This window comes from Gavia stellata, chromosome 4 (genome assembly GCF_030936135.1).
Source record: "Gavia stellata isolate bGavSte3 chromosome 4, bGavSte3.hap2, whole genome shotgun sequence".
Taxonomy (NCBI): domain Eukaryota; kingdom Metazoa; phylum Chordata; class Aves; order Gaviiformes; family Gaviidae; genus Gavia; species Gavia stellata.
Genome location: NC_082597.1, coordinates 54,631,635 through 54,657,562, shown reverse-complemented (window position 1 = coordinate 54,657,562; position 25,928 = coordinate 54,631,635). Strand labels below are relative to the sequence as shown.

Sequence of the window (25,928 nt, the reverse complement as noted above, 5' to 3'; positions counted from 1 at the left end):
GACTTCTAACTCGTACACTTCGATTGGATCTTACCTTACGGGAGTGTATCGTTGCTTCTGATTGGTCACAATACGATCCGTCTTCTCATTGGTTGTATAAGCAATGACTGCTTCCAGCCAATCACCAACGCTAATCCCGCCTAGGGAAGGGATAAAACGGGAAGAGGCGTTGCGTCAGTATATTTCCTCGGTCTTATTTTGGAGTGGAGGTTCTGGGTTTTAAACCGCCCACAGCATGTCAGGCCGTGGGAAGCAGGGAGGTAAAGTCCGAGCTAAGGCCAAGTCACGCTCGTCGCGGGCCGGGCTGCAGTTCCCCGTGGGCCGCGTGCACCGGCTGCTGCGGAAAGGTAACTACGCGGAGCGGGTGGGGGCTGGAGCGCCCGTCTATATGGCGGCCGTGCTGGAGTACCTGACGGCCGAGATCCTGGAGCTGGCGGGCAACGCGGCCCGCGACAACAAGAAGACGCGCATCATCCCCCGCCACCTGCAGCTGGCCATCCGCAACGACGAGGAGCTCAACAAGCTGCTGGGCAAGGTGACCATCGCGCAGGGCGGGGTGCTGCCCAACATCCAGGCCGTGCTGCTGCCCAAGAAGACTGAGAGTCATAAGGCTAAAAGCAAATAAGTTCAGCGAGTAAAGCTGCTCAGACTTTTCATAACACAACATTATAACCCAAAGGCTCTTTTCAGAGCCACCCATACAGTCAGAAAAGAGTTGTGTTGCTTTCTTTACAAAAGTGCTTTGGTGCTAAGTGTTCCTTATGTGCTGCTTTTATTAAGAGCTAAAATCATGTTCTGTAGCAATGTCTTAAAGCTCTCCTACCTGAGAGCAGTGATACATTTCTTTTCTCACTCCTCATTTTTTTTAAATGAAAGAACACTAATTATGTTTGTAGTGATCTTTTGATTCCTTTGATCGTTTCTTGTAAGAGGATCAGTAAACCACTTTTTCTTAATGTTGAATCTGCTCATCTTTTCATGGCTTTACAGACTACTCATGGTGTGAAGCATGGGGGAGGAGGTAGCTAGAAGACTAGGGAGGAGTGGAAAAAAGCTATGCAGCGTGAAAATAGGAGACCACTCCAAACCCACATAACTACATCTAAGGATGAAGAAAGGCTTCCTTTGTAGGCCTTTGTTCTTTAAAATATGCAAAGCTTCCCTGTGACTCTAACTTTATTTAGAAATAAAATTAGAAATGCTTTAGGGGAAATGGCTCATTTTGATCCTCAACTAGTCAGACCTGCAACAATGTAGCATCTTTCCATTAAGAAGAAACTCTGTTCCTGTTTTAAGTGGGATTTTCAAACTTGTCACTCTTAAAATTCCCTCACTGTGCATAGCTCTTGTTGCATTAGTTCACAGTGGACAAAATTATTTGAATAAGTCTTCTATGTTGTTGGCACAAATATCACCCAAGAGCATAGTGTTAAAGCTCTTTAGAGTCAGTGTTGCAAACGGAAAGACCATCTAGCTGATTCCTTTTGCTAGGATGTTCCCAGAAGCTGCACCTAATGGTCTGTAGCACACTGCACTGAGGCCGTAGCTCCCACCCGTGTAGCTCTTCTGCCCTCCCCTCCCTTGGGGAGGACTAATGCTGTGGGCCTGGAGGAAGGAAAATACAGCCTATAGCAAGATACTACCCACTGTGCCTCTGCTCCCCAGCCCACCTCCAAGCTGTAGCAGAGAGGCTTTTTAGGTGTAACTGTACCATGGCCAAAATGGGACATCAGGCATAATTTGCGGAGAGAAACAGGAAGAGAGCTGTCTGGAACACCAGACTGTTCTGATATGGTGACAGTCTATGTGCCTAAGGGTTTTGTTTGCAAGTGGATACATTTAGAGCTGTAATGTTTTCATTATGCTGTTTTATTCATCCTCATTAGCTGCAGCTACATATCTCTGGCACTCATGCTTCTCTTCTTGAAGAACTGCAATGATATAAAACCTGTGTTATAACATACACAAGTCTTCGATATTTAGTTTCTAGAACAAATCCCTGCATATGTGTGTGTCAGAAGATTGCAATCATAGAATGGTTCAGGTTGAAGGGACTGTCAAAGACAGTCCAACACCCCTGCCATGGGCAGAGACAACTTCCACTACATCAGGTTGCTCAAAGCCTCCTCCAACCTGACTTTGAACACTTCCAGGGATGGGGCATCCACAACTTCTCTGGGCATCCTGGTCCATTGTCCCACCAACATCACTGCAAAAAAAATTTCTTCCTTATATCCAATATAAATCTACCCTCTTTTAATTTAAAGCTGTTGCCCCTTGTCCTGTCACTACAGGCCTTGGTAAGAAGTCTCTGTCCTTTTTTATAAGCCCCCTTTATATATTGAAGGACCGCAGTAAGGTCTCCCTGCAGCCTGCTCTTCCTCAGGCTGAACAACCCTAACTCTCTCGGCCCTCCTTCATTGGAGACATGTTCCCTGATCATTTTTGTGGCTCTCCTCTGGACCCGCTCTAACATGTTCATGTCTTCTTTGTGCTGGGGACCCCAGAGCTGGATGCAATGCTCCAGGTGGGGTCTCATGAGAGCAGAGTAGAAGGGCAGAATCACCTCCCTCGACCCGCTTCTTTTCATGCAGCCTGGGATATGATGGGCTTTCTGGGATGCAAGTGTGCATCTCTAGATCAAAGCACTGGAATTCCAGAGAAAGCTCACGGGTGTGGGGCTGTCTGTATGCAGGGGTGGATTTCTCTGTGAACAAACTCCTATATGTGGAAATTAGACTTGGCACCACAAAAGGGCCCTGCCCTTCTCTGAGTGTGGAGGTTAGTCCAGCATATCTCAAAATTCTTCTTGTTCTCTGACCAGAAATTCATTATTTTCATCACAATTTCATTCCAAACACCTCTTATTTCACTCACTATTCTGCTCACCTCAGTAACTATGATACTTAAGTCCAGTTCTTAGCATTCCCTGTTTTTGTTCTTAGCCACTAGTGTTTGTACCAGTTGTGAACCCTGTGCTGTTATCACACTGATGAGACTTCAAATCTAAATGTAGGTATCCTATAAGTCAGGTAGTTCTGTGGCAGGATGGATTATATGATAAGAGTGCTGGCAAATCTTCTGGTATTAAAGACTCATGGCTTTCACGTAAATTCCACTGGATGAAGGAATGTAGCAAAGTAAGTTTAAATAAATGAGGTTTCTCTCATTTGCATATACAACAAATATTAGTAAAGAGGAAATCCATACCATATGGTGCCTTAGCTTTGTCACTGGGTTCCAATACACCTTCACATTCTCAAGAACTTGTAATGCAAAAAAAATCTCCAACCAAGCTCCCCCAAATGTTCTAGATCACAGATGTATTTAGGGATAACAATAATGTCAATCTATATATATCAAAAGCCTTAGAATTGCATAGCTAAAAGGTAAGATTAAAGGCTTTCGTATGCCTTTTCACTTATAATTTGTTTGCAATGTCAGGAATAATGCACTGTACTAAAAAGATCTTACATGATTTAGTTTGCATATTATTATTAAAGTTGTAGCAGAAACAGACATGGATTTAGATTGCCATGTAAGCTCTCAAGAAAATTAAGAGCAACTTCGCAGTTGGATATAATACACTATTTTTTTTACTAATTATGTACTTACTTGTGTAGTCATGGTAGGATGTGGACTTACTGCAATAAAAAAATGCAATTTCCACATTATATTTTAGTGAAGAAATAGGACCACTGTCCTTATGAAAGCACACTTGAAAAGTTACAGATTTTTTTTTTTTTAAATTGAGCAGAGTTTTGCAAGGGTTTCCTTTGTCGTTTAACTCCTAGTACTATGTGTCCAAACTCATGAAAAAAATGTAGTTCCTATAATCTGGGGATTGGATCCCAAACTTTGTTCAAAATAATACTTATTGTTTCCAATTCACAGTATAAGCAACTTCATTAGGAAATATACTCAGCAGCAACTTTAATTGGTTTTGTCTAAGAAAACCCTCTGATCCATGAAAGAACTGACAATGTAACTGATTGAAACACTTGAGAAACGTGTCTGTGGCCACTTGTAGCAACCTACAGGCAAGGCAACTATCCAGGAAGCATGATATTAAAGCATATCAAATGTGATCCACACTTTGGGGAAAGGAGTTTTCAGTTAATTAATCTGTAAGTTACTTGTCTCAGCTTCTGTATCACTCATTTCTGCCAGGACACTTAGAAGACTATTTTCCAAGTCCTTCAGTCGTTATTCTGATAGAGGGAAAAGTTATACTAGGATACTCACCTTGCACTTGGGAAGAGTTATGAAGAAATTATGATTTTGACACACTAAAAGATTTCCTGCAATTCCTTTAGGACTCCTTTAATATTCAGAAGGTTGTTTATAAATGCTTCGGGAAACATATCTAGACACAGATCTTTAGGTATAAAGAACAAATCAGACTTCATGAAGCTAAATGGTAATGTTAGGCACCAGCCTAGCAGGACCACTAGTGACAAACCTTCCAGTTAGTCTATAAACAGTCTTAGTTCATTATGTTCAGTCAAAAAGTGAACATAATCTAAAGTAAAGCTACTTTGGCCTGCTCACGTTGTATATATTTGCGTGGCAATTTTTTCACTTTGATTTGTTTCAAATAACAGGCTGAATGAAAACGGAATTCACAGTGATACTTATAAAAGAGACCTGTACTTTTTTGAACACCTGTAACTTAATACATGAATATCTCAACCACATTTTCTCCTGAATCTAGGGAATATATTCTGCCAAGAAATATTCTGGAGGTGTAGCCTAAATTCTGTAAATTATGTTCAGGAATGAAATTACATAAACAACTGTACAAATTAAAAAATATATCAATCATTTTTAAAAGATAGACATGTTTGAACTGCACAAAATACTAATAATATAACAACTGGCAAGTACTATACACATATCACTTCTACTATGAGTGTGTAGGTAACATGTAAAATCTTAACACATTTCCTTTAAAAATATAGCCTTGTAACTCTCAGTATTTGCTCATCCACTTCACAAATACAGTCCAACATACTGTAAGCAGCATGTATGTGAGCTTTGTTAGCAGAAGTGTGAAATTCACAGCAAAACTTCTAGATTGCTCATTTGAGGAAAAAAATATTTGGTTACTGTTCATTTTTCAGATGCCATACAAACATCTGGTTGGTAACGTCTTTAATGTTTTCTTTCTCTTGTTGGATCCAGCTGCACGGTAGCGAGCACTTCTCTATTCAAAGTCCGGCAGCTGCCGGGAGCGAGCCCGGCGCCCTGCGGCCAGCACTGCCCATGGGACCGCGCTGCGGGGCTGAGGGTGGCTGAAGAGGAGAAAGGCGGACGGATTCTTCTGCGCTCCCAAGCAGCCGCTCCAAGTTGCCTTCACTGCAGCCTCAGGTCTAAGCGTTTCCCACCGGAGCCCCTCACTGATCATTTTCCCTGCCGCTTAGGGCCTCGCTCCCTTCTCCCTCTCGCACAGACCTGCAGGTCGCTCCGTGCTGAAATGAAAGCGCTGAACGCTCGGGCCCGGCCCCCAGGACTACACGGAAGAGTGGGGAGCTGTCGGGAGCGCAGTATCCGCGTAGACAAAAAAACCGCAGAGCCTCCATGGCCGAAGCGAACGACAAGAGCGCTGCCCAGGAAACGTCCCAACGAATGCTCCCCCACGAGCCCAAGCGGGCATCAGCGGCGGGGCGGGGCGGTAGCGCCGAGCGTGGCCCCGGATTGGTCGGATTTTGCCGCAGACCCGCAGAGAGCCGGGAGGGCCGGGCCGGGGCCGGGGCCGGGGCCGGGGGCGCCATCGCCCCCGCTCCTGCCAGCGGCGGAGACCCAGAGCTGCCTCGGAACACTCACCCGCGCAGGGGGGCAGGGACAGGACGAGACGTGGAGGGAAATAAACAAAAAGACGCGCAGGCTGACAGCGGGCAGGGGCAGCGCGCAGGGCGGCCCGAGGGCAGGAAGCGCGGGGCGGGAGCCCAGCCCCGCTCGCGACAGGCAGAGCCGGCGGACGCGTCCCGGTGGCCAGTGCCGAGGAAAGCGCCGCGGCCGCCGTCGCCGTCTCGCGGGAAGCCCGTGCCGAGCCGCGCGGGGGCCGCCCGGGAGCGGCGGGCGGGGGAAAGGGCGGAGACTGCCGCCGCGCCCACGCCTCCCCGCCGCCCGCCTCCCGTCGCAGTTCTCAACCAGGTCGGCTCCCGGGGAATATACTGAGGCTCCGCGGCACTGGTGGCGCGCAGTGCGAGGCTGCAGATAGTGGCACCATGTCTGGCAGAGGCAAGGGCGGGAAGGGGCTCGGCAAGGGGGGCGCCAAGCGCCACCGTAAGGTGCTGCGCGACAACATCCAGGGCATCACCAAGCCGGCCATCCGCCGCCTGGCTCGGCGCGGCGGCGTGAAGCGCATCTCGGGGCTCATTTACGAGGAGACCCGCGGCGTGCTGAAGGTCTTCCTGGAGAACGTGATCCGCGACGCCGTCACTTACACGGAGCACGCTAAGAGGAAGACGGTCACGGCCATGGACGTGGTCTACGCCCTCAAGCGCCAGGGACGCACCCTCTACGGCTTCGGCGGCTAAACTCTAATCAAAAACCTTCTACTGTCAAAATATCAAAGGCTCTTTTCAGAGCCACCCACAAATTCCATAAAAAGAGCTGTTTATTGCTGCAAGAAGGTATTTTTGCAAAATCTAACTCTTTCTAAAAAAACTTGGACGGCTCTTAAAAGAGCCTTTGGTTTAAAATGAATGATCCGAGACGCTCTACTTGGAGCTGGTGTACTTGGTGACAGCCTTGGTGCCCTCGGAGACGGCGTGCTTGGCCAGCTCGCCGGGCAGCAGCAGCCGCACGGCCGTCTGGATCTCCCGCGAGGTGATGGTGGAGCGCTTGTTGTAGTGCGCCAGGCGCGAGGCCTCGCCCGCGATGCGCTCGAAGATGTCGTTGACGAAGGAGTTCATGATGCCCATGGCCTTGGACGAGATGCCCGTGTCGGGGTGCACCTGCTTCAGCACCTTGTACACGTAGATCGAGTAGCTCTCCTTCCTAGTCTTTCTACGTTTCTTGTCGCCTTTCTTCTGCGTCTTAGTGAACCGCTTTCTTAGAGCCCTTCTTGGGAGCAGGGACTGATTTCACCGGCTCAGGCATCTTTAAAGCTTTCTTTCCAAGAACTTTGCTGTACCCTGAACATCAAAAATGACGCCTTCCCCCCCGCCCCATTATAAGGGCGTTATGCAAATTAGGATTGTAATCGCTCCATTCCTTTTGGAGAAAAAATACAAATGTAATTACAGGCATTTCCATCCTGTAACCATCACAGCTTAGGCGCTGCATCTACACCATCATTGTGCTTTCTTGTCATGCTGATGGTGATAACTGCCTTCACTAGCAAAAAAATCTATCTAAATACATAAAAGCTGCACAGTTTACAATCGCTAACTAAAGTATTTACGATTTCTGATCTTAGTGCAGAATATTTTGCAGTACTATTTTTTCCCAGGACGTTTAGAGATTATACTTTGTAACAGCTTTTAAGTACTGACTGATACCCAACAGCTTAAAAATATTCTAACCTTATCGGTTAAAAAACTTTTGAAACTCAAACACAGTAAGAAACAGCTCTCGTTGTGAAACTTGTGGGTGGCTCTGAAAAGAGCCTTGGATGTTTTCACGGTGTGATTTCGATACGAGTTTAGCCGCCGAAGCCGTAGAGGGTGCGTCCCTGGCGCTTGAGGGCGTAGACCACGTCCATGGCCGTGACCGTCTTCCTCTTAGCGTGCTCCGTGTAAGTGACGGCGTCGCGGATCACGTTCTCCAGGAAGACCTTCAGCACGCCGCGGGTCTCCTCGTAAATGAGCCCCGAGATGCGCTTCACGCCGCCGCGCCGAGCCAGGCGGCGGATGGCCGGCTTGGTGATGCCCTGGATGTTGTCGCGCAGCACCTTACGGTGGCGCTTGGCGCCCCCCTTGCCGAGCCCCTTCCCGCCCTTGCCTCTGCCAGACATGGTGCCACTATCTGCAGCCTCGCACTGCGCGCCACCAGTGCCGCGGAGCCTCAGTATATTCCCCGGGAGCCGACCTGGTTGAGAACTGCGACGGGAGGCGGGCGGCGGGGAGGCGTGGGCGCGGCGGCAGTCTCCGCCCTTTCCCCCGCCCGCCGCTCCCGGGCGGCCCCCGCGCGGCTCGGCACGGGCTTCCCGCGAGACGGCGACGGCGGCCGCGGCGCTTTCCTCGGCACTGGCCACCGGGACGCGTCCGCCGGCTCTGCCTGTCGCGAGCGGGGCTGGGCTCCCGCCCCGCGCTTCCTGCCCTCGGGCCGCCCTGCGCGCTGCCCCTGCCCGCTGTCAGCCTGCGCGTCTTTTTGTTTATTTCCCTCCACGTCTCGTCCTGTCCCTGCCCCCCTGCGCGGGTGAGTGTTCCGAGGCAGCTCTGGGTCTCCGCCGCTGGCAGGAGCGGGGGCGATGGCGCCCCCGGCCCCGGCCCCGGCCCCGGCCCTCCCGGCTCTCTGCGGGTCTGCGGCAAAATCCGACCAATCCGGGGCCACGCTCGGCGCTACCGCCCCGCCGCTGATGCTCGCTTGCCCGCCCAGTCCATCTTCGCTTATGCGTTGGACGCTTCATGCGTTGTTTTTAATTTTTTATTTATTAGTATCTGCCTGCACAGAGGCCTTCCACAGATATATTTAAATAACGTCTGCCAGCCTTGTCCTCTGCGACCTTCAGCGTCTTTCTGTTACTAAGTCCTTCTACATGTTGCTTAAAAGAGGAGGGGAACGAAGCACACAAGCCGGGTGATCAGAAGAGTTTGATGGGGTTTTTTCTCTTTTTAAATGTAACGTAGTATTTCCTTCAAGTGGATGAAAAGGTGATCAGTTTTGGGTTTTTTTCTCGCGGCACAGGAACACAGACACGCAAACGCATACATATATCTGTCATACTTTTACCTATCAAGCATATTTTTGACCATTGCGAGGAAAGCTGAGAGCCTTAAGAATCTTTCTAAGACTGTAAGGAAGCAGCACAAGGCGTAACATCATGTTCTGGGAATGCTTCCTACTGCGGAAGCAAGAGACCGTTCTTGCTCAGCACCTTAAGGAAAACGAAAGACTACTCCAATAGTCTCACACTAATCCTCGGTTTATCTCCTTCCTAAACATATGCCAAATAGAACACAAATGCTACATGTATTTTTAACGGTTCACACAAAAAAATACAGATCAGTATTCTATTATTACTAACTTTCCTGGCTAAGGCAGACTTGCTCAAACTAATACACTTTACTCCCTAAACCAGATAGTAATAAACTAATTTATACCGAGATTAAACACAATTTAAATAGTAAAAATGTGTTTCAGTGTACCTGGTGGTTTGTTTTCTTTTTTTAACAGCATATCTTTCACAAATTTCTAGTGATTATGGCAATAACATATTTTTTTTCCATTTAATAGAGAGATATTGAAATAAACAGAAATAAGTCCTCAAGAAGTGTGAAAATTATAATTTACTGAAGAACTTTTCACAGATTTTGTTTTAGTGTGTTTTCTGTTTTAATTTGCATTTAGTCTTCATATTCTGAGAACTCATATCACTATAAAAGATCTTTACTGTCATAATTTTATGTAACTTCTTTGGAAAATGGAAAAAAAAAAAAAAAGTGTTTCAGTAGCAAGGCATTGTCATCTCTCCCTCCCTGGCATATTTCTTATTTATTAATCAAAATAGCTCACACTTTTTTAGGGTAAGAAAATTACAATAGTTCTTTCCCTTTACCACCCCTCCCTCATTCCATAGAAAGTGTACTAGATACATGAGCAAAAAGGAAATTGCTCTCCTTTTAGAAGATGTATATATACCTTTACATATAGATTACTTTTTTCAAACACAGAAACATAAGGCAGCAGGATTTTTACTTTGTATCTCTGTTGTTATCTTTTAGTTCTTTTTCCATTTCCCCCCTTACCAGGCAAAATTTTGTTCAAAACTCTTCAGCCTTCTTTTATGAAATTGTGTAAATCTATTGATGGAATCTATTTTACAATTCAGGCAACAATTTGTTTTGGAATTGTTACTACAGCATTTAGGGAAGTGTCAAGTGTCATAGCCCATTTGATATTCTTTTTTTACCTTGGTATGAGGCCCTCTTGGCTTTTCTGCTTATTCACCTTCTTATAAACACCACTGGTCAGGTTTCTGTTTGACTCTTACATTTAAACTAGAGTATTCTACAATTTAGTGATAGGTCCATTAGCATGTGTGTTTCAGCCTTCAGTCAGATAAACCTCTTGCATTTACAAAGTAAAAGCAATTAGCAACTCCAAAACCCAAATCATAATGTTAAGTAAAGACATCCATAGGATTGATGGATAAGAAAGAGTTATGGAAATAGTTCTCAAGGAAGAGAAAGGGTGCAATACCATCCCTTTTGTAACAGCAAACACCTGGAAGATTCTCATGGAGGGTCTCAGGGAAGCTCTGCTTTACATTTCTGGGGGACATGGGTGAGGGTGGCTGTGCTGTATAGTATAGTAGCGGAGTTCTGCATCTGTACTGGGACAGCATGGTGAATCAGTGGGAACTTGAAACTGTACTTTTAGTTAAATAGCTGATAAATAGTAACTCAAATGTTATTTCTAATGTGTTAAAAAAAAAGTAACAAAACACAAACCAAAGTCCCAAAACCTCTTGAGGATACAACGTATCAGTATTTGGAAGTGTTCTTAAAATACCATGAATTTCAAAATACTTCTAATGTTGTCTTAGTGCCACTCATTCCAGGGCCATCAAGCCAGATACATTTTATAGGGCTAAGTTAAGAACTTCCTATTTGGGCTAAATCTAAAAATCCCAGAAGTTACAGATATTTGAAAATGTATAATAACTGCATATACACATGCACACACAGATATACACATAACAATTGCTATTCAGTCCTCACAGCATGTAATCAGTATTGACTACTTCACATTAGACTGGCTGTTTGTTTTATTTCTGCGTAGACTGCACTTGTGTTGCTGCAAGGTGAACTCAAACTCTGCACACACCTGCCTAAACAACCAGTGAAACAGCAAGAACTGGCCTGGCAACGCTGCTGACTCTGTTACAGTTTTCAGGCATTGGATGCAGAGGTGGGATGACATGTCTGGTCTGGTGAAAATTCTGTGTTATATTGGCCTAAACTGAGACTACCAAAGAAGCCTGAGAGTGCCAAATGTTGGCATCCCCCACATTTTCTTTGCTGACTGTAGAGTCATCTCTCAGACTTTTAAAATAATCTCTCCTCAAAGTGGACTAGTCCATATCCATGTAAATGAGCTTCATTTTTTTCTGGACATGTTCCTTTTCCCTAAAACCAAATAAAAAATCTGTTGGGTGACCCCGCTTGAGAGAACTGATGGGAAGATCAAAACTGGCACAAGTAAGGAAAATAACATTCAATTTCAACAACTAGCACCATACTTCATTTAGTAGAAAGAACAAAAAAAAAAAAGAGAAACGAAAAAATAATTCTTAATGGTTTATTTCACTATATGACTTGGGTTTTAGCTAGCATGGCTCTTTGCTTAGAAGTCCTTTAATCTCAGTGTGACAGTTATTTTGACGATCACGGAATCACTAAGGTTGGAAAAGACCCGTAAGATCATCAAGTCCAACCATCAACCAAAAAAAATCCAAAACACCACCATGCCCATTAAGCCATGTCCCACAATGCCACGTCCACACGGTCCTTGAATACCTCCAGGGAGGGTGACTCCACCACTTCCCTGGGCAGTTTATTCCAGTGTGTCACAATGAGCTGGTTGACTGCAGCAAAGCATACAGAAATTCTCAAATGCTACTTATCATTGCATTGGTACAGTGGGGATCTTACCTGCTTTTCATGGACTATCAGTAGCCTGAATTCATTCTGAATATGTTCAGAGTTCAGCTAATTGAATTGGGGTCTGAAACACATGGGAAGTTTTGCATTTGATTTTTGCCTGTTCCTGAAAGGCTGTGTCACAGAAATCATCATTCTTCCCTTTTCATCATGCTTCTTACACCATGCATTAAGCTCTGCATCCACATGTACATTACAACATTGGCATACTGTGGTAAAATCCATGGGAGCATACTGAACATTTATTGAAAATTATCTCATGTGCCCTCTGGAACAATTTCTTCCTTCTTAATGGCCTCACCGGTTGAAGCTCTTACAGGCCAGCATTTTGTATGGCTTTACCGGTCCATCTTGATGGATCAGAGTGGTGTGCTTAGGATAACACACAAAAACACAGGTGTAGAGAGAAGGGAGATGCTCATAACTATCTCAAATATTTATGATATGGGGCAGGCATACAAGGAAATGTTGGAAGGTCTTCAGAAATGTGTAGTAATGACACAGGATAAAGGGTAAAGAGAGCAGCAAAAAGGATACACAGGAAATTTGAGCAACTTTTTGAATATCTTGACTAGATTTAATCTCCACATGTGCATCAGAACAGATGACACAGCATAGCACAGTCTTTGCTGATATATAGGGTGATCAAGCCCAGTAACACATTTTCTGCCCAGTCCTGTGCTAGCAACTTGTCATGGTGCTTGAGGATAAAACAGCCTGCAAGACAGGGAATCAGTTCTGGAACTGAAGCCGTACACTATCACTGCCTGGAATCTGGATAACAAAACATTCTTTCTCTATGATTAACTATTAACTGATGTTAAGAAAAAGAAGAAAAAAACCCACATCTAAACACTGATGTGGTGCAGCAAAGCTCAGTGCAAGGCATTCTTACTTTAAAGCAAAAGTGGTTTCAGTCACACATCCTAACACACACACTCAAAACATCAAGTTTGCAAGTGGACAGGCCAGTATTGCTTGCAGGTACAGGCAAGACAAGGAATGCTTGCTAGCAGCCCTCAGCAGGTCTCCAGGGAAGGGGAGGTGTTGCCTACAATATGCTCATCTTTGAATGGCCTCTATGCAGTTTAGAAGCTAACAGCAATTCTATTCTTCTGTCTCTCCAACCTCTACCACTTCTGTGACCATTAGAATTTACTCATCAACTGTTGTCTCCATAGCTGAATGCCTTATTGGTCCAGGGCTGATCGTTATCTTCCTCTCATCTTTCAATTGCTTTTGATTATACTGTCCCTTGTTTTATGCTGTACTTTGTTTTCACAGCCTGGGTGTCCCGGACAAAATGCAGGTAGATATTTTGGGATCTTGACTACCTACCATCTAGATGCAACTGACACCCTCCAGCTATTCTTCTGCTCTTCTTTCTGGTGCTTGCATATACTACTTATTTCCAGTTCTGGGAATAGGGTTTTTTTTACACTTTCCTGGAGAAATGTGAATTTTTTCACATCTCACTGAGTTATTAATGTCGTATGAGTACTCACCAGAGTTGTAAAGGCCACCGCTCTTTCCTAAGAGAGTTTAAGGCTTCAGAGTTTAGTAGTTACAAATGGCGAAGTGTTCACCAGAAGTCAGGAAGGTGTCCTCTGTAACGCTGCTGCACTCTGCAGCTCTGTACTGCCATGTAGGACATTAGGACACTCCTACAGTGGGAGGTGAGAGTTTTCACACAGACTGCAACCTGGATGCTTAGAGACTTTGCCACAGTGCTGTCCTATAAGCAATAGCTGTTCGCAGACAAAGGAGATAAGAGGCTAGAAATGTCTCATCTCCTGGCCTTTCACATTACCAAGAACCTTACGGGCTGGCAAGCAGAACCTCCTACAGTTCTTTGTGGTCTATACCATGTTATATTTTCCTAACTTTTTAAAAGGCTTGGAAAAGCTTGTTGGACCTATTCTTAGAACTTCTAGGGCAACACATCTTTTACAATATACAGAACACTGTAACAACACCATTTTATAGTTAGAAGAGCTTGCCTCTCAAAGCCAAGGTATCAAACTGAGCTTACAGTTTTCAACTACCAGCTGTTTTTATGAAATTTGGTTTTGATTTGCATTGGTTTATATATTATGTTCCTTGAGTAGGTTGCCTTTTTATTATTAGTCATTTTTATTTCAGTAACAGCTTTGCTGAGACTAGAGCTTCCCATTTGACTATTGCTTCAAGTAGCTGACAACCAGTACTTCCTAAAGCTCACCTATGTATAATATGAAAACTCTGTAAATGTTTATATTGTTGTGACAGTAATGTTTGTACATCTACAAGCTGAAAGATGCTGATACCCAGCTGAAGGTACAACATGACTTGAAAGCAGGAGTGAAGAGATAAGAAAGGATGCAGCAAGGCAGTACTGCCCAGGTTCATAGGAGAGCTGAGGCTGGCTGAGCTCAGACTTCACTGTTTGTGATTACTGAAGACTTATCAACAGGTGTTTCACTTGTGAGTCAGAGCTGAAGAGGTATTTGCAAATTAAAAGAATATGATAGGATAGTTAGGAATTATCTTTACATACTGGCTTGCATGGAAGCCACCATATCACCTTCACAAAGTTTTTACATTCCTATAGTTAATTCAAATGAAAACATCACCTGAGGTTTTTTTATATGGATATATATGTTAGGAGTTTTTTGGAAACAGTAAGTGTCAAGTAGGGCTGATTCAAATATTTTTGTTCTAGAAAGATGCTTTCATCAGACCTTCTTTTATATGTTTCTGATGAAAGAAAATATTTCACCAGGACCTCAAGGGTTATGCTCTCTTACCCATTGGACTGATAAGAAGTACGTTCTTCCAAGTAGTGATTTGAGCCAGATCATACAAACACAGTGCTAGATCACTCACAGAGGATAACTAAACAGTCAGGAACAATCTTAACCAAATATCTCACTGAGCATCTAAAGTCACCTGCAAAAGCACCTGACATGATTACCAACAGCCACACAGGGCAAAGGACCAGCAGTCTGCAAGCCTCAGCTAGTCAGCACACCAGTCTTGCACACAGCCAGCTCCTACCTGGCAGCTATCATTAGCTCAGGCTCTCCTGAAAAAAGCACAGAAATGCTGCCAGACCTTGATGATACCAGAGGAACCTCCACTTCTACTCTCACTTTGAGTTAGGAAATCTTGCACTAAGTCATCTGTGTGTGTCTTAGACTAAAGAAATGCTACATCAAATAAACTGTCTATGGCAAATTCAGTTTTATTTCTAAATCGTGATGTGTTTGGGTTTTGTTTTAGCAAATACCTTCTAGGATCTATTTCGTATCAGACTTAATGATAATTGGTTCTTCTCTTAGTTTTATAGGAAGTGCAAGATGTCTTTCAATTCCTTGTGTAGTTTAACTTTGCTCAAAAAACGCAACTTAAATACTCTTGATATAACTTCTTATTCATACCTTATGAACTTCCCCCCCCCCCCCAACCTACATGTTGTTGTTGCCCTTTTATAGTTAAGCGATTCAACACCATATGCAAACTGATAGATAGGATTCAGGTAGGATTTATCACTTGTTTAAGGAAGAAAGAGTAAAGCCACTGTATACGCTAACAATCAGTCTACCACTGTTCCCCCCATCGCTATTACAACCATCTGCATCTGTTACAGACTTCAAAATCCACACAGTGAATTCTTCCTAATTGCTACCCTGGTCCACTAGGACAAAATATGATAGGTTATTATCAGTGTCCTTTCATAATGTATTTTACCTCAAAACTAATTCAGACTCTGACATTATAATTTAGAATTCATATGAGCTCACCCTTCCTGCAAAAAAGCTACACATCTGTTTCCTTCTCAGCTGATGGAGTGTTAGTGCTTTTTATGATTCAAGCATGTAACTCTGAGAATGAGTCCAGGAAATACTGTATTTATCAAGAGTCCAAGGTCTTCAAAAGTCTGGAAGAAAAATTATAGCGATTAAGACCAATAAAAACTGTATCCCTTTTTCAATCCTCAAAAATCATTTATTTCTTGAACATGAAAAGAAGCACCATTTTTGAGCCAAACTTCTGCCAAAATGTAAGTATTCTGACCCTTGGCTTATATAAGATATTAAATAGCCACTATATGAAATATTAAAACCAGCTATTTTACTTGAGCTAATTATTAATAATTTTATCATACGTATACAGAGACAGGTTTGATAACCGAATAGATCTTTGGATATCACAGACAATAACAGCAAATGAGTTTGCTTTCACTGAGACTAATTTCTGCAATCAACACTGGTAATTATCTACCAAAAAAAAAAATCTGTTCTGAAAACCACAAATACTATGTCAATGAACAAGGGGCGGGGGGGAGTAAATCACACAGACTATCTTAATTCCCAAAGTACTATTCCCGGTACCTTCTCCCCCTTCTTTTTACCCCTCCGAGGTTAAGTAACAGAAAATGGCTGAAACAGAGAAAAACAAGGGAAAGAAAATGGTGTGTCGAGGCAGTTGATTGGTCGGATTTTGCTGCAGAGTCCGAGCTCCTCACACAGAAAGGAAGATTTCCTAAGATGAAGCGTATCAGCAGTTACAGAAAAACAAGAGTCTTGCGGTTTTAGGGTTTCCAAAAGAAATATCTCCTCTAAGCAATTCTCCATGGCTCCTTGTTTCTAAGTTTAAATGAAGGCTGTATTCAACTCAGTCCAACCGCTTCTTAAAGGCACAGCTACTCATTTGTAGCATTGAAAAAACCAAAAAGACTTCATTTCCAATACTTCAATAGAACAGCAAGCTCCCCAAATTACATAAAACGGCTGCAGTATAAGAAAAATAAATTGAAAGGTGACAGAAAGTCAGAAATCATTTTGGAAATCTACATTTTTCAGGCACCAACTACAGATCTATTGAGTAGGAGGGCAAGGGGCTGTGCAGTTGAACTTACAGTCAGGGAGAAACCCCGTTCTCTCCAGGTAAGTTCACAAAAAAATAATCATCGAATACAACGAATAGGGAAAACTCCATTTAACAGTAATTCTGGACTCGATGTCAAGTTTTTAAGCACTAATATTCCTTGGAAAACACTTTCTCTGTGCTCAGTTCAGCAAACGTCTCCGGGAGCCTTACACAGATGGAGAAAATTTATCCAAATGGTCGTCTCTAACAATTCAGACAGAATTCCCAAAACCATCAAGGATGCCACGAGTGTGTCCCAGAGAAGACACCAGCAGAAAACATACCTCTTCTGAAAACAAAAAGTTGCAGAAATTACCCTTGCCACCACCCTACCCTCAGCTCTCTCTGGAAATACAGCATTTATCTCAGGAATAAACGAGAAGAGCTTGAGAAGTGCTGAGAATACCCGGGGGACGTCGCTCACGGCAGGGACAATCAGACCACGAGTGATAAGGCACTAAGAAAACTACCGATCGAGCGACTTTCCCGGAAGGGCAGGAAAGGATTTCTTGCGCCTTCAGAAAGAAAACGCACGCCCCCCACCCCCCACCCCCCGAAAAAGAAAAAAGAAGAGGTGTTTGGAAAGGAAAACATTATTTCTGTCGGGAAAATAAACCGTGATGTTGTTACCTTGTTATAAGAACTTAAAAGTAAAAGCAGCACAGCAAGAGGCATTTGTCAGATACTTACCTCTGAATACATCTTCTGCAATCGAGAACGCCGAGTCCTGTAGTCACCTTTACGAATTCAATGAGTTTCTACAAACGCTATTAAGACACACAGCTAAAAAGAAAAAAGTATATAAAAATCTTTGAGAACTAGATATCTTCTCCTTCAGAAAAGGAAGGCCCACGATTACAACCTTTTCCCTAACAACTAAAAAGTAAGTCCCTAGAAAAAAGGTATAGAAAGGAATTTTCACACTAAACAGAGATTAATTTCCTGACATAATCGCCTCAACAGGAATTTACCACCCCATACTGTTTTGCTACGGTCTGGACCCGTTTCAACCGCTTTGAAACATGACTTACACATTCTGATTAGTACTTATTCTACAAGATACAGGCTCTTGATCACTGTAAAGCTACCCGAAAAGCACCAAGAAACATCACTTCCTACACAAGACTAAGTTTACAGCCCTCTTTAGTGGCCATGTGGTGGCTCTTAAAAGAGCCTTTGGGTTTTCGATAGTTTGAAAGATCCGTTTCCTAAAAGCTTAAGCACGCTCGCCGCGGATGCGTCGGGCCAGCTGGATGTCCTTGGGCATGATGGTGACGCGCTTGGCGTGGATGGCGCAGAGGTTGGTGTCCTCGAAGAGCCCCACCAGGTAGGCCTCGCTCGCCTCCTGCAGCGCCATCACGGCCGAGCTCTGGAAGCGCAGGTCGGTCTTGAAGTCCTGCGCGATCTCGCGCACCAGCCGCTGGAAGGGCAGCTTGCGGATCAGCAGCTCCGTCGACTTCTGGTAGCGCCGGATCTCGCGCAGCGCCACCGTGCCGGGCCGGTAGCGGTGCGGCTTCTTCACGCCGCCCGTGGCCGGCGCGCTCTTGCGGGCCGCCTTGGTGGCCAGCTGCTTGCGGGGCGCCTTCCCGCCCGTCGACTTACGCGCCGTCTGCTTCGTACGCGCCATCTTCCCCTGAACTGCTAATGAACAGTGAACAGTGAGTATGTATGCAGAAAGGAGCTGCGGGGCCTGATATTTATAGCCATCACCGCCCTGTGATTGGCTAGCGGGAAGGCGCAAATTCCATTGGACAACAGGGAGGTTTTGAAAAGCCCGCCGTCCGGCTGGGAGGGGGCGGTAACAGCCACTTCCCGCTCCGCAATCCCCTCCCTCGCTGGAGGCGGCGGCGCTCTCGCTTCTCTTACCGCTCATCTCTGCCCCGCCGAGCGGGGCGGGCAGCAGCTTCGCGCTCCGCCACAGCGGTAACATATCAGCAGATGCAGAGTTTTTACTTTGGCCCCGCCACAGACGCTTTTATCGCCGCCTCTATCCCGGGAAGCCAGGATTTCAGCCCCCTGACAAAAGGCTTTTTTGGAGGGGGAAAAAAAAAAAAAAAAAGAGCCTTCCCTGCACGTCCTGCGCCACCTGAAGTTCGATAAAGCCCTCGCCTTCACTTTTTTTTTTTTTTAAAGCATCCCTTATTTTTTACTTCTATTTTCCTATTACTTTGCTATTTAGGATGTATGAGGAACCACTTTATTCTCCCGCACTTATTCTCCATCAAAGACAGATGACAAAAAACGACACCACATGAAATCTCTGGGACTAATGAAATTATACTTTTTTTATACCATTTCATTTCTGCTGTGCATGGCGTGATAAAATTCGTGAAACATTGTCTTTCAAGTATCACGCGTATAGGGACTAATCCCTATGGAGCTCTCTGAGTAAACAAGCTGCTCTGGCATGCAGCCAAGTCGTTTGAGAACAACAGCAAATGTTTAAAGGGGACGGGGACATTTTATTAGAAAAGGTATGACTGTATTGGAATAAGGCTTATTGATAAAAAAACCTGCTTTATTTCATATCGGAATGGCGGGGGGGGGGGGAACCCTAAACACTACCGACATATTTCCCTGTACTTCCTCATTTTAGAGTAATTATCTCAGCTCTATTTTTTGAGTAAGGAAAGCTTTAGTAGCTTTAGAATTTGATTAGGTGCTTGACATTTTTTTTATAGACCTACCCGATGAGCAGTCGGCGTAGGGCATATACAAGACAACCGAAATCATTCCCAGTGCTTTAACATGACAGACTTTTCTCTACTATTAAATCACATGTCCGAATCTAAGAACTAAAATAATGCTAAATATGAGTACCACTCACCGAAATCAATCAGTGTGAACGACTCTTTTACTGAATATGTGGGTGGCTCTTAAAAGAGCCTTTGGTTTAGACGATCTTTCAAACAAATATTTACTTGGAGCTGGTGTACTTGGTGACAGCCTTGGTGCCCTCGGAGACGGCGTGCTTGGCCAGCTCGCCGGGCAGCAGCAGCCGCACGGCCGTCTGGATCTCCCGCGAGGTGATGGTGGAGCGCTTGTTGTAGTGCGCCAGGCGCGAGGCCTCGCCCGCGATGCGCTCGAAGATGTCGTTGACGAAGGAGTTCATGATGCCCATGGCCTTGGACGAGATGCCCGTGTCGGGGTGCACCTGCTTCAGCACCTTGTACACGTAGATCGAGTAGCTCTCCTTCCTAGTCTTTCTACGTTTCTTGTCGCCTTTCTTCTGCGTCTTAGTGACCGCTTTCTTAGAGCCCTTCTTGGGAGCAGGAGCTGATTTAGCTGGTTCCGGCATTTTACAAGTCCGTCACTACCTGCCTACCACAGGAACGACGTAAAAACAATAACGGCGACCCCCGCATTTATAGGGACGGTATGCAAATGAGAAGGCTCAAGAATGTTCTTGTCTATTGGACAATACAGGTTCTTGATGTCACACCACCCAGCATTCTCGATTGGTCGCTATTTCATCTGTCTTCCCATTGGTTAACTTCACAATCGCAGCCTCCGCCAATCAGCAATCCCACCGAACCTCAGCAAGAAGGGATAAAAAGGCAGGGTGGCAGCTTTCTCTGCATCTCTTGTGTTTTCACAGCTTTTTCTTTTGTCTTTTATGTAGTTTTTTTTAATTCTTTTTCTACTTCCCCTTTTTTTTAAGCTTTTATCTGAGGTATGTCCGGCCGCGGGAAGCAGGGCGGGAAGGCGCGGGCCAAGGCCAAGTCGCGCTCGTCGCGGGCCGGGCTGCAGTTCCCCGTGGGCCGCGTGCACCGGCTGCTGCGCAAGGGCAACTACGCGGAGCGGGTGGGCGCCGGCGCCCCGGTGTACCTGGCGGCCGTGCTGGAGTACCTGACGGCCGAGATCCTGGAGCTGGCGGGCAACGCGGCCCGCGACAACAAGAAGACGCGCATCATCCCCCGCCACCTGCAGCTGGCCATCCGCAACGACGAGGAGCTCAACAAGCTGCTGGGCAAGGTGACCATCGCGCAGGGCGGGGTACTGCCCAACATCCAGGCCGTGCTGCTGCCCAAGAAGACCGACAGCCACAAGGCTAAAACCAAATAAAACTTTTCAACAAACGACCCAAAGGCTCTTTTCAGAGCCACCCACATCTTCCCAGAAAGAGCAGGAACGCCTGAGTCTCCAAGTAGTCCATTCTCCCGAAGCTGTATTTTGATATATCTGGAAACTTCAGATGTAGAAGGAATGTTTCTGAAGCATAAATTCTTTTTGTACATAGCTTAAATTTTGTTTTCCTGATCGGTGTAGGTCTTTGCATTTTTTTTTCTCCAAGAAGTCAATGTACTTATGTAAATGTCTCTCACCTCTACTTTTGTGAAAAATCAATAAAAGACAGTGTTTAAGATTGAGATCGTTCACCGCAGTGTAGTGTGAGGAGAGTGTATAAGAAGACGGCAAGGGTGGGCTCGATGCCTTCCCCCTCCACGGTTTCTGTGGGGGGAACTACCGTTAATCCCGGCAGAGGTGGACTGTGGCGGGGGAGAAGGGGTGGGGTTTCCGTTCCTACCCGCGGCAAAGGGTGGAATGTGCGGTTTTCAAACCCGGGGCGGCATGAGGCGTGCTTTCCTGCTGGCGCAGCCACTGCTGCCCCTATTTCGCCGGTGGAAAAAGAGTCCAAGCGCCTTGTGCGTAGTGGCTGCTTTCTTTTTCTGCCTCATGAGGTTCCTTTTTTGCTTGTTTCCGGTCTACGGCTTTCAGGCAGTAGTGACAGAATTGTCAGTATTTCACGGGGATGCTGTCCCGCAATTAATCCCGGACTGTTTCCAAAGGACAGCGTCAGCTATTCTGAGTAAGCGATGGGGGAGTGGAAATCTTAATGGAGAATCACGACTTAAAACAAAACAGGGTAAAGTTTACTTCTCCATAGCGTGTGAGTTTGTATAGAAGCACTACGGAAAGTCACATATATGCCCGGCAGGGGATCCTTGTGTACCAATCTAGACGTGAGCTGATGTTTCAGTTCTTTTTCCTTCTGACAGTGTGAGTGGCTTTTAAAAGTGCTGTTGGGTTTATCTGCAAAAGTTTCCTTTCCTCCCAAATTATCGCCCCCTGGGCGCTGCCGCCTTCGGCTTGGCAGCCTTACTTGCCTTTTTGGGGCTCTTGGCCGCGGCGGCCGCCGGCTGCTTAGGGGCCCTTGTCTTGGCTTTCGTGAGTGTGGGAGCCCCTTGCGCTCCCCGGAGGCGGTCACGGCCTCAGTGATCAGTTCGGTGGCGCTGGGGCCCCTCGGGCTTTGGAGCCGCCTGCTCCTTCGGCTTCCTGGAGGTGGGGGCCGGAGCGCGGGCAGAGTCTCGGACATGGTCAGAGGTAGGTTTAAAAATAAAGGCGGGGAGGGGGGTGTTAGGGAGATATAAATAAAGATAATCAGCCAGAGGTTGGTATTTATAGGGAGGAGCGTCTCCGCAATTGGTGCCTTGGGGAGTCTGCCCTGCCGGAAGGTAGTGAAGACTCCTCTCCCCTCTGTGTTTCCTCCGAACAGATTAATATTTTTTTTTCTTCCACTGTAAGGGACACCGCATTCCTTCCTTTGTTAGGCAGCTGTAGATAAAACTGGCTTTTATTTCTTTTTCACTCAGTAGTGCTTTATGCGGATGAAAACAAAACCGCCCAAAGGGAAGCCAGGAATGCACCGCCGCGAGCTAGGAGTCTCCGAATGAGGCTGCCTGAGGGCGGGGAGGGGGTGGGTGGGGGTGTTCTTTGTTCTTTAAAAGTACTCGCTGAGAAATAAGGCGAGGAAAACTCTGCTGCTTTTTGCAGTGTCCTCCCTCAGGAGGCAGAGGAGTGAGTCATCGTGGCAATGTGTTAATCGAAGACGTTTTTCAAGCAGAGGGAGGTAACACAGGAGTGCCCGGCTGCAGTGGGGCTTGGAAACAAGATGAGATTCACGGGGCTGGTTTTAAACAATACTTGCTTCTTACACAATTTTCAAGTTGGGTTTGGGGTTGGTTTGTTTGTTTGTTTGTTTTTAACAGGCTGAGAACTTCTTTTTTTCCCTTTTTATCAGCCCTGTCTTGTTGAAATAAATAGTATTAGGTGTCGATCACCTACTCTTCCGAGATGGACTTTATTAGTAGCCATGCTAAAATTTGAGGCTTAGAACTAGGTTTAAAACATTTGAGGATTGTTTTTTGTTTAATAATCTCAGTCTCTTTTATGTAGTATAGTAAGCAAAATAGCCTTCTATTGGTGGATATTTAGTATGGGGGGAAGAGATTGCATGGGTCTGAAGGAGAGGACTGATTTGTAGAAGGTTCTGATTGGGCCATTTGAAAATCCCGTGTTTTGAAACAGAGGCCTCCCGGGTTTCATTTTTGCCCTCGGAAACATGCTGTGAGGAGAGAGCATGTCTCTCTACAGGACCAATGCTCACACTGAAGTGCCTGAGAAGGAAGTGGGTCTGGTTTGCTTCTCTTGGAAATTAGGGAAGGAGGGTTTTTTCCCCACTGATGTTTGAAAAGTCACTTGAAAAAACAAGTATTCTAACATCTTTTATTTTCAAATGAGATACAGACTGATTGAAATCTAAAGTATTTTTTTCTATTATCTTCTTCACTAGAAACTAGTTACATTAAGTAATGGAAAGTCACAAGATTTACCATATTGTTCTCTGCCTTTCTAGCTATTTTTACCCCTTGAGATGGTGCATATAAAGAGCACATTTTCCTTTGATAGCAGTTTATCACTAATCTGTTTTCTATGTAACCAACAGTATTTTCACGACGTTTTTTAACATGCTTTTGTTACTACAGGCAAACGGATGAGTTGTGTACACTAAATCATCTTTTTCTTCAGCTAAAATATGACTGGAATATTTTCCTACAATTACTGCATATCCTTGTTTTTTTCTGACCAGGCATTCACATTTAATGTAGAAAGGCAATATAGTCTTCTGCCTCATGTAACTATGCTTGCTATAAATGAACACATCTTCTGTCTGCATACCATAGTTAAACAAAAGTTTTGTATGTGTTGAAATAGAAGAGAGAAATGGATTATATCACCTATTTATTTATGTGACAGATGAGAGCTAAAAGTTTTTTTTAAAAAGCACAAGTATTTTATTTCATTGCAGATGCAGAATTTCTAATTAATCTGTATCCCTTCCCAAATTTCTTTCAAACTATTAAGACAGCCTAAATTTTTAAACAGGTTTCTACATAAAGGAGGAAGGCTTTAGATTTAAGAACAGTGCATCACAGATGCTGATGGTAATGAAAAAACATTTAGCATCATAGATGACCTAAATTACTCTTGACCTTTAAGTCCACACAAAATATATCCTCATGCTTTAAAGTACTAGCTATAGCACAGGTAGTGCAATCTTTCAGATAGCTTGCTCCCAAAGAATGTTATTCAACCTGTAGTTACTTAATAGTTCTCTGTTTTTCCATAAAGCACTAGAAGATAATATGCAAGACAATATTAAAAAAAAGAAACCATGCTCAGTTGCAGAAACATTCCCAAGTATGCAGACAAACAAGTCAAAAGGTGAAGTAATAAAAGAACATTTACTTTTTGGTTGACTTTGTCGTAGTGTTACAGAACATCTCGACAAACAGTGTATAGAAAAAGTCCTTGAATATTCTTTTCCTTCTGAAAGTCTTATTTATGCTTTTCTTGAAAAAGACTATGCTTGATTGCTCTTTAATGACCTGATTATGGACAGGATAAAGACATTGTTCAAACTCCCTTGGTACTAAGCAGTCTTCCACAGTCTTAGAGAAAGGTGTGATTTTAATTTTTTTCCTCTTGCCTTTCAGGAGAAGTTGCTTTAGGCTAGCATATTTACCAAAAATGTAGGCAAGTTAGAGTATTTGCCTAGGCCAACAAAAGTGACTGGAATTAATTGCCTGATACCAAGGGTATCTCCATGAGACTGTCAGCTGGTCTTTGTCAAACTATTTTGAACATTTATGTGACACAGTCTGCACAAAGATTAAACATTTATAGGTCTTTTCATAAATTACTCTCAAATCCCTTCACTCAAATTTTTAGTTCCTTTAGTAGCTTTCTGCAACCATACATAGCAGACCAAAATATGATAAAGTAGGAATGTCTTCCAAATCTGGTGTAATGTATAGAAACCTTTTGAATAATATCATCAGTAATTTACTTTTCATATTCACTTGGAAACAGGCCTGCTTACACACCAAATGAAGTTTTAAAAAACCCTATTGATATTACTGTTTGTTTCTTTCAGATACACAATACAGGATCAATTTAGACATTGGTAAACAGAAAAGAAACTCGCATGTCTCCATTCACACAATTTCAGAGGCACTGATACTGACATTCAGGAAATTTGAATGAAAGTCTGACAGCACTATAGCTGTAGAAATGCCGCCAAAACCTGCGTTTGCAGGCAACAATAAATGCTCTGGGTGTATATAACATTAACAAAATAGCAGATTGCCATAAACCGCAGGTAATTCGCTGGACGTCTTTCTCTTCGGATCTTCCGAGAGTCTCCCTCATATAACTGGCACAGCTGAGCAAGGGAGGGGATGGACCGGCTAGGGAGATTTCCCCCCAGCACCGTAAAGCCTCAGCCGCAGCTGCCGGAGCGCGGCGGGGAGGCGCTGCTCAGCACCGCCCGAGGCACCGCCCGCCCGGCGCCGCTGCGCCCCCGCTGCAGCAATTTCTGACCAATCCCGCCCGGGAAGGAGCTTCCCTCCCTCCGTTCCTCCTCCTTCTCCTCCTGCACCTTGTCCTCCCTCCGTCTCTCTCCCTCCGGTTGCCTTCTCCGCCACCCGCACCCCTCTCCTCCCCGAGCCGTTCCCATTTCGTTAATCCGCAGGCAAGGAAGGTGAATCTGCTGAGTAACACCGCGGTGTGGTGCTGAGCACCCCCCCCCCCAACTGCTGTTAAAGCCAGCCGGCGTTTTGAATACCTCCAGTGTTTCTTGCATCGACTGTTGGTTTTATTTTAGCTGTGCTTTATTTATATTGTAGCTGCTGCCCAGGGTAAAAAAAAAAAAAAAAAAAAAAAAAACCACACACCAAGAGGCAGTCCGGGGTCCAGCTTGCTTTGTTAGAAAGTGCTATTTTGATTCTGCGAACTTCACTGCTGAGAGTGCAACAGACCATCCTACTTGATAAACTACTTCTGTAAGGAGCCCATGATCATTAGAGCATTTCCCTCTTGTTCATTCTGTCCTAGAAAACT

The 25,928-nt window shown here is 44.8% G+C and overlaps 4 protein-coding genes and 1 pseudogene across 6 annotated transcripts in view; 3 read left to right on the top strand and 2 right to left on the bottom strand.

Moving 5' to 3' along the window:
• LOC132316938 (uncharacterized) overlaps nt 1-6,542 on the top strand; it is a 35,947-nt gene extending 29,405 nt beyond the window's left edge. The window contains 1 exon segment of the mRNA XM_059816956.1: nt 6,213-6,542. Within this exon segment, the coding sequence (XP_059672939.1) occupies nt 6,213-6,542 (330 nt within the window).
• Nucleotides 228-877, top strand: LOC104258156 (histone H2A.J). 2 transcript variants are annotated; one of them, XM_059816959.1, is made up of 2 exons: nt 228-316; nt 422-877. In XM_059816959.1, the coding sequence occupies exons 1-2, from the start codon at nt 236-238 to the stop codon at nt 623-625; spliced, it is 285 nt and encodes a 94-aa protein (XP_059672942.1). In that variant the 5' UTR covers nt 228-235; the 3' UTR covers nt 626-877. The 2 variants fall into 2 exon arrangements, with proteins under 2 accessions (XP_059672942.1, XP_009811439.2); XM_009813137.2 differs by having other exon boundaries at nt 228-877.
• Nucleotides 6,543-6,725: 183 nt separating the features above from the next.
• On the bottom strand, nt 6,726-7,107 carry LOC104254376 (histone H2B 8-like; annotated as a pseudogene).
• A 12,555-nt stretch (nt 7,108-19,662) lies between these two features.
• Nucleotides 19,663-20,049, bottom strand: LOC104256975 (histone H2B 8). The gene has a single exon (XM_059816964.1). The coding sequence runs from the start codon at nt 20,041-20,043 to the stop codon at nt 19,663-19,665; it is 381 nt and encodes a 126-aa protein (XP_059672947.1). The 5' UTR covers nt 20,044-20,049.
• A 348-nt stretch (nt 20,050-20,397) lies between these two features.
• Nucleotides 20,398-21,124, top strand: LOC132316941 (histone H2A-like). Of its 2 annotated transcripts, XM_059816961.1 has the most exons (2): nt 20,398-20,501; nt 20,607-21,124. In XM_059816961.1, exons 1-2 carry the CDS (start codon nt 20,421-20,423, stop codon nt 20,808-20,810), a joined length of 285 nt encoding a protein of 94 aa, XP_059672944.1. In that variant the 5' UTR covers nt 20,398-20,420; the 3' UTR covers nt 20,811-21,124. The 2 variants fall into 2 exon arrangements, with proteins under 2 accessions (XP_059672944.1, XP_059672943.1); XM_059816960.1 differs by having other exon boundaries at nt 20,398-21,124.
• The last annotated feature ends 4,804 nt before the right edge of the window (nt 21,125-25,928 follow it).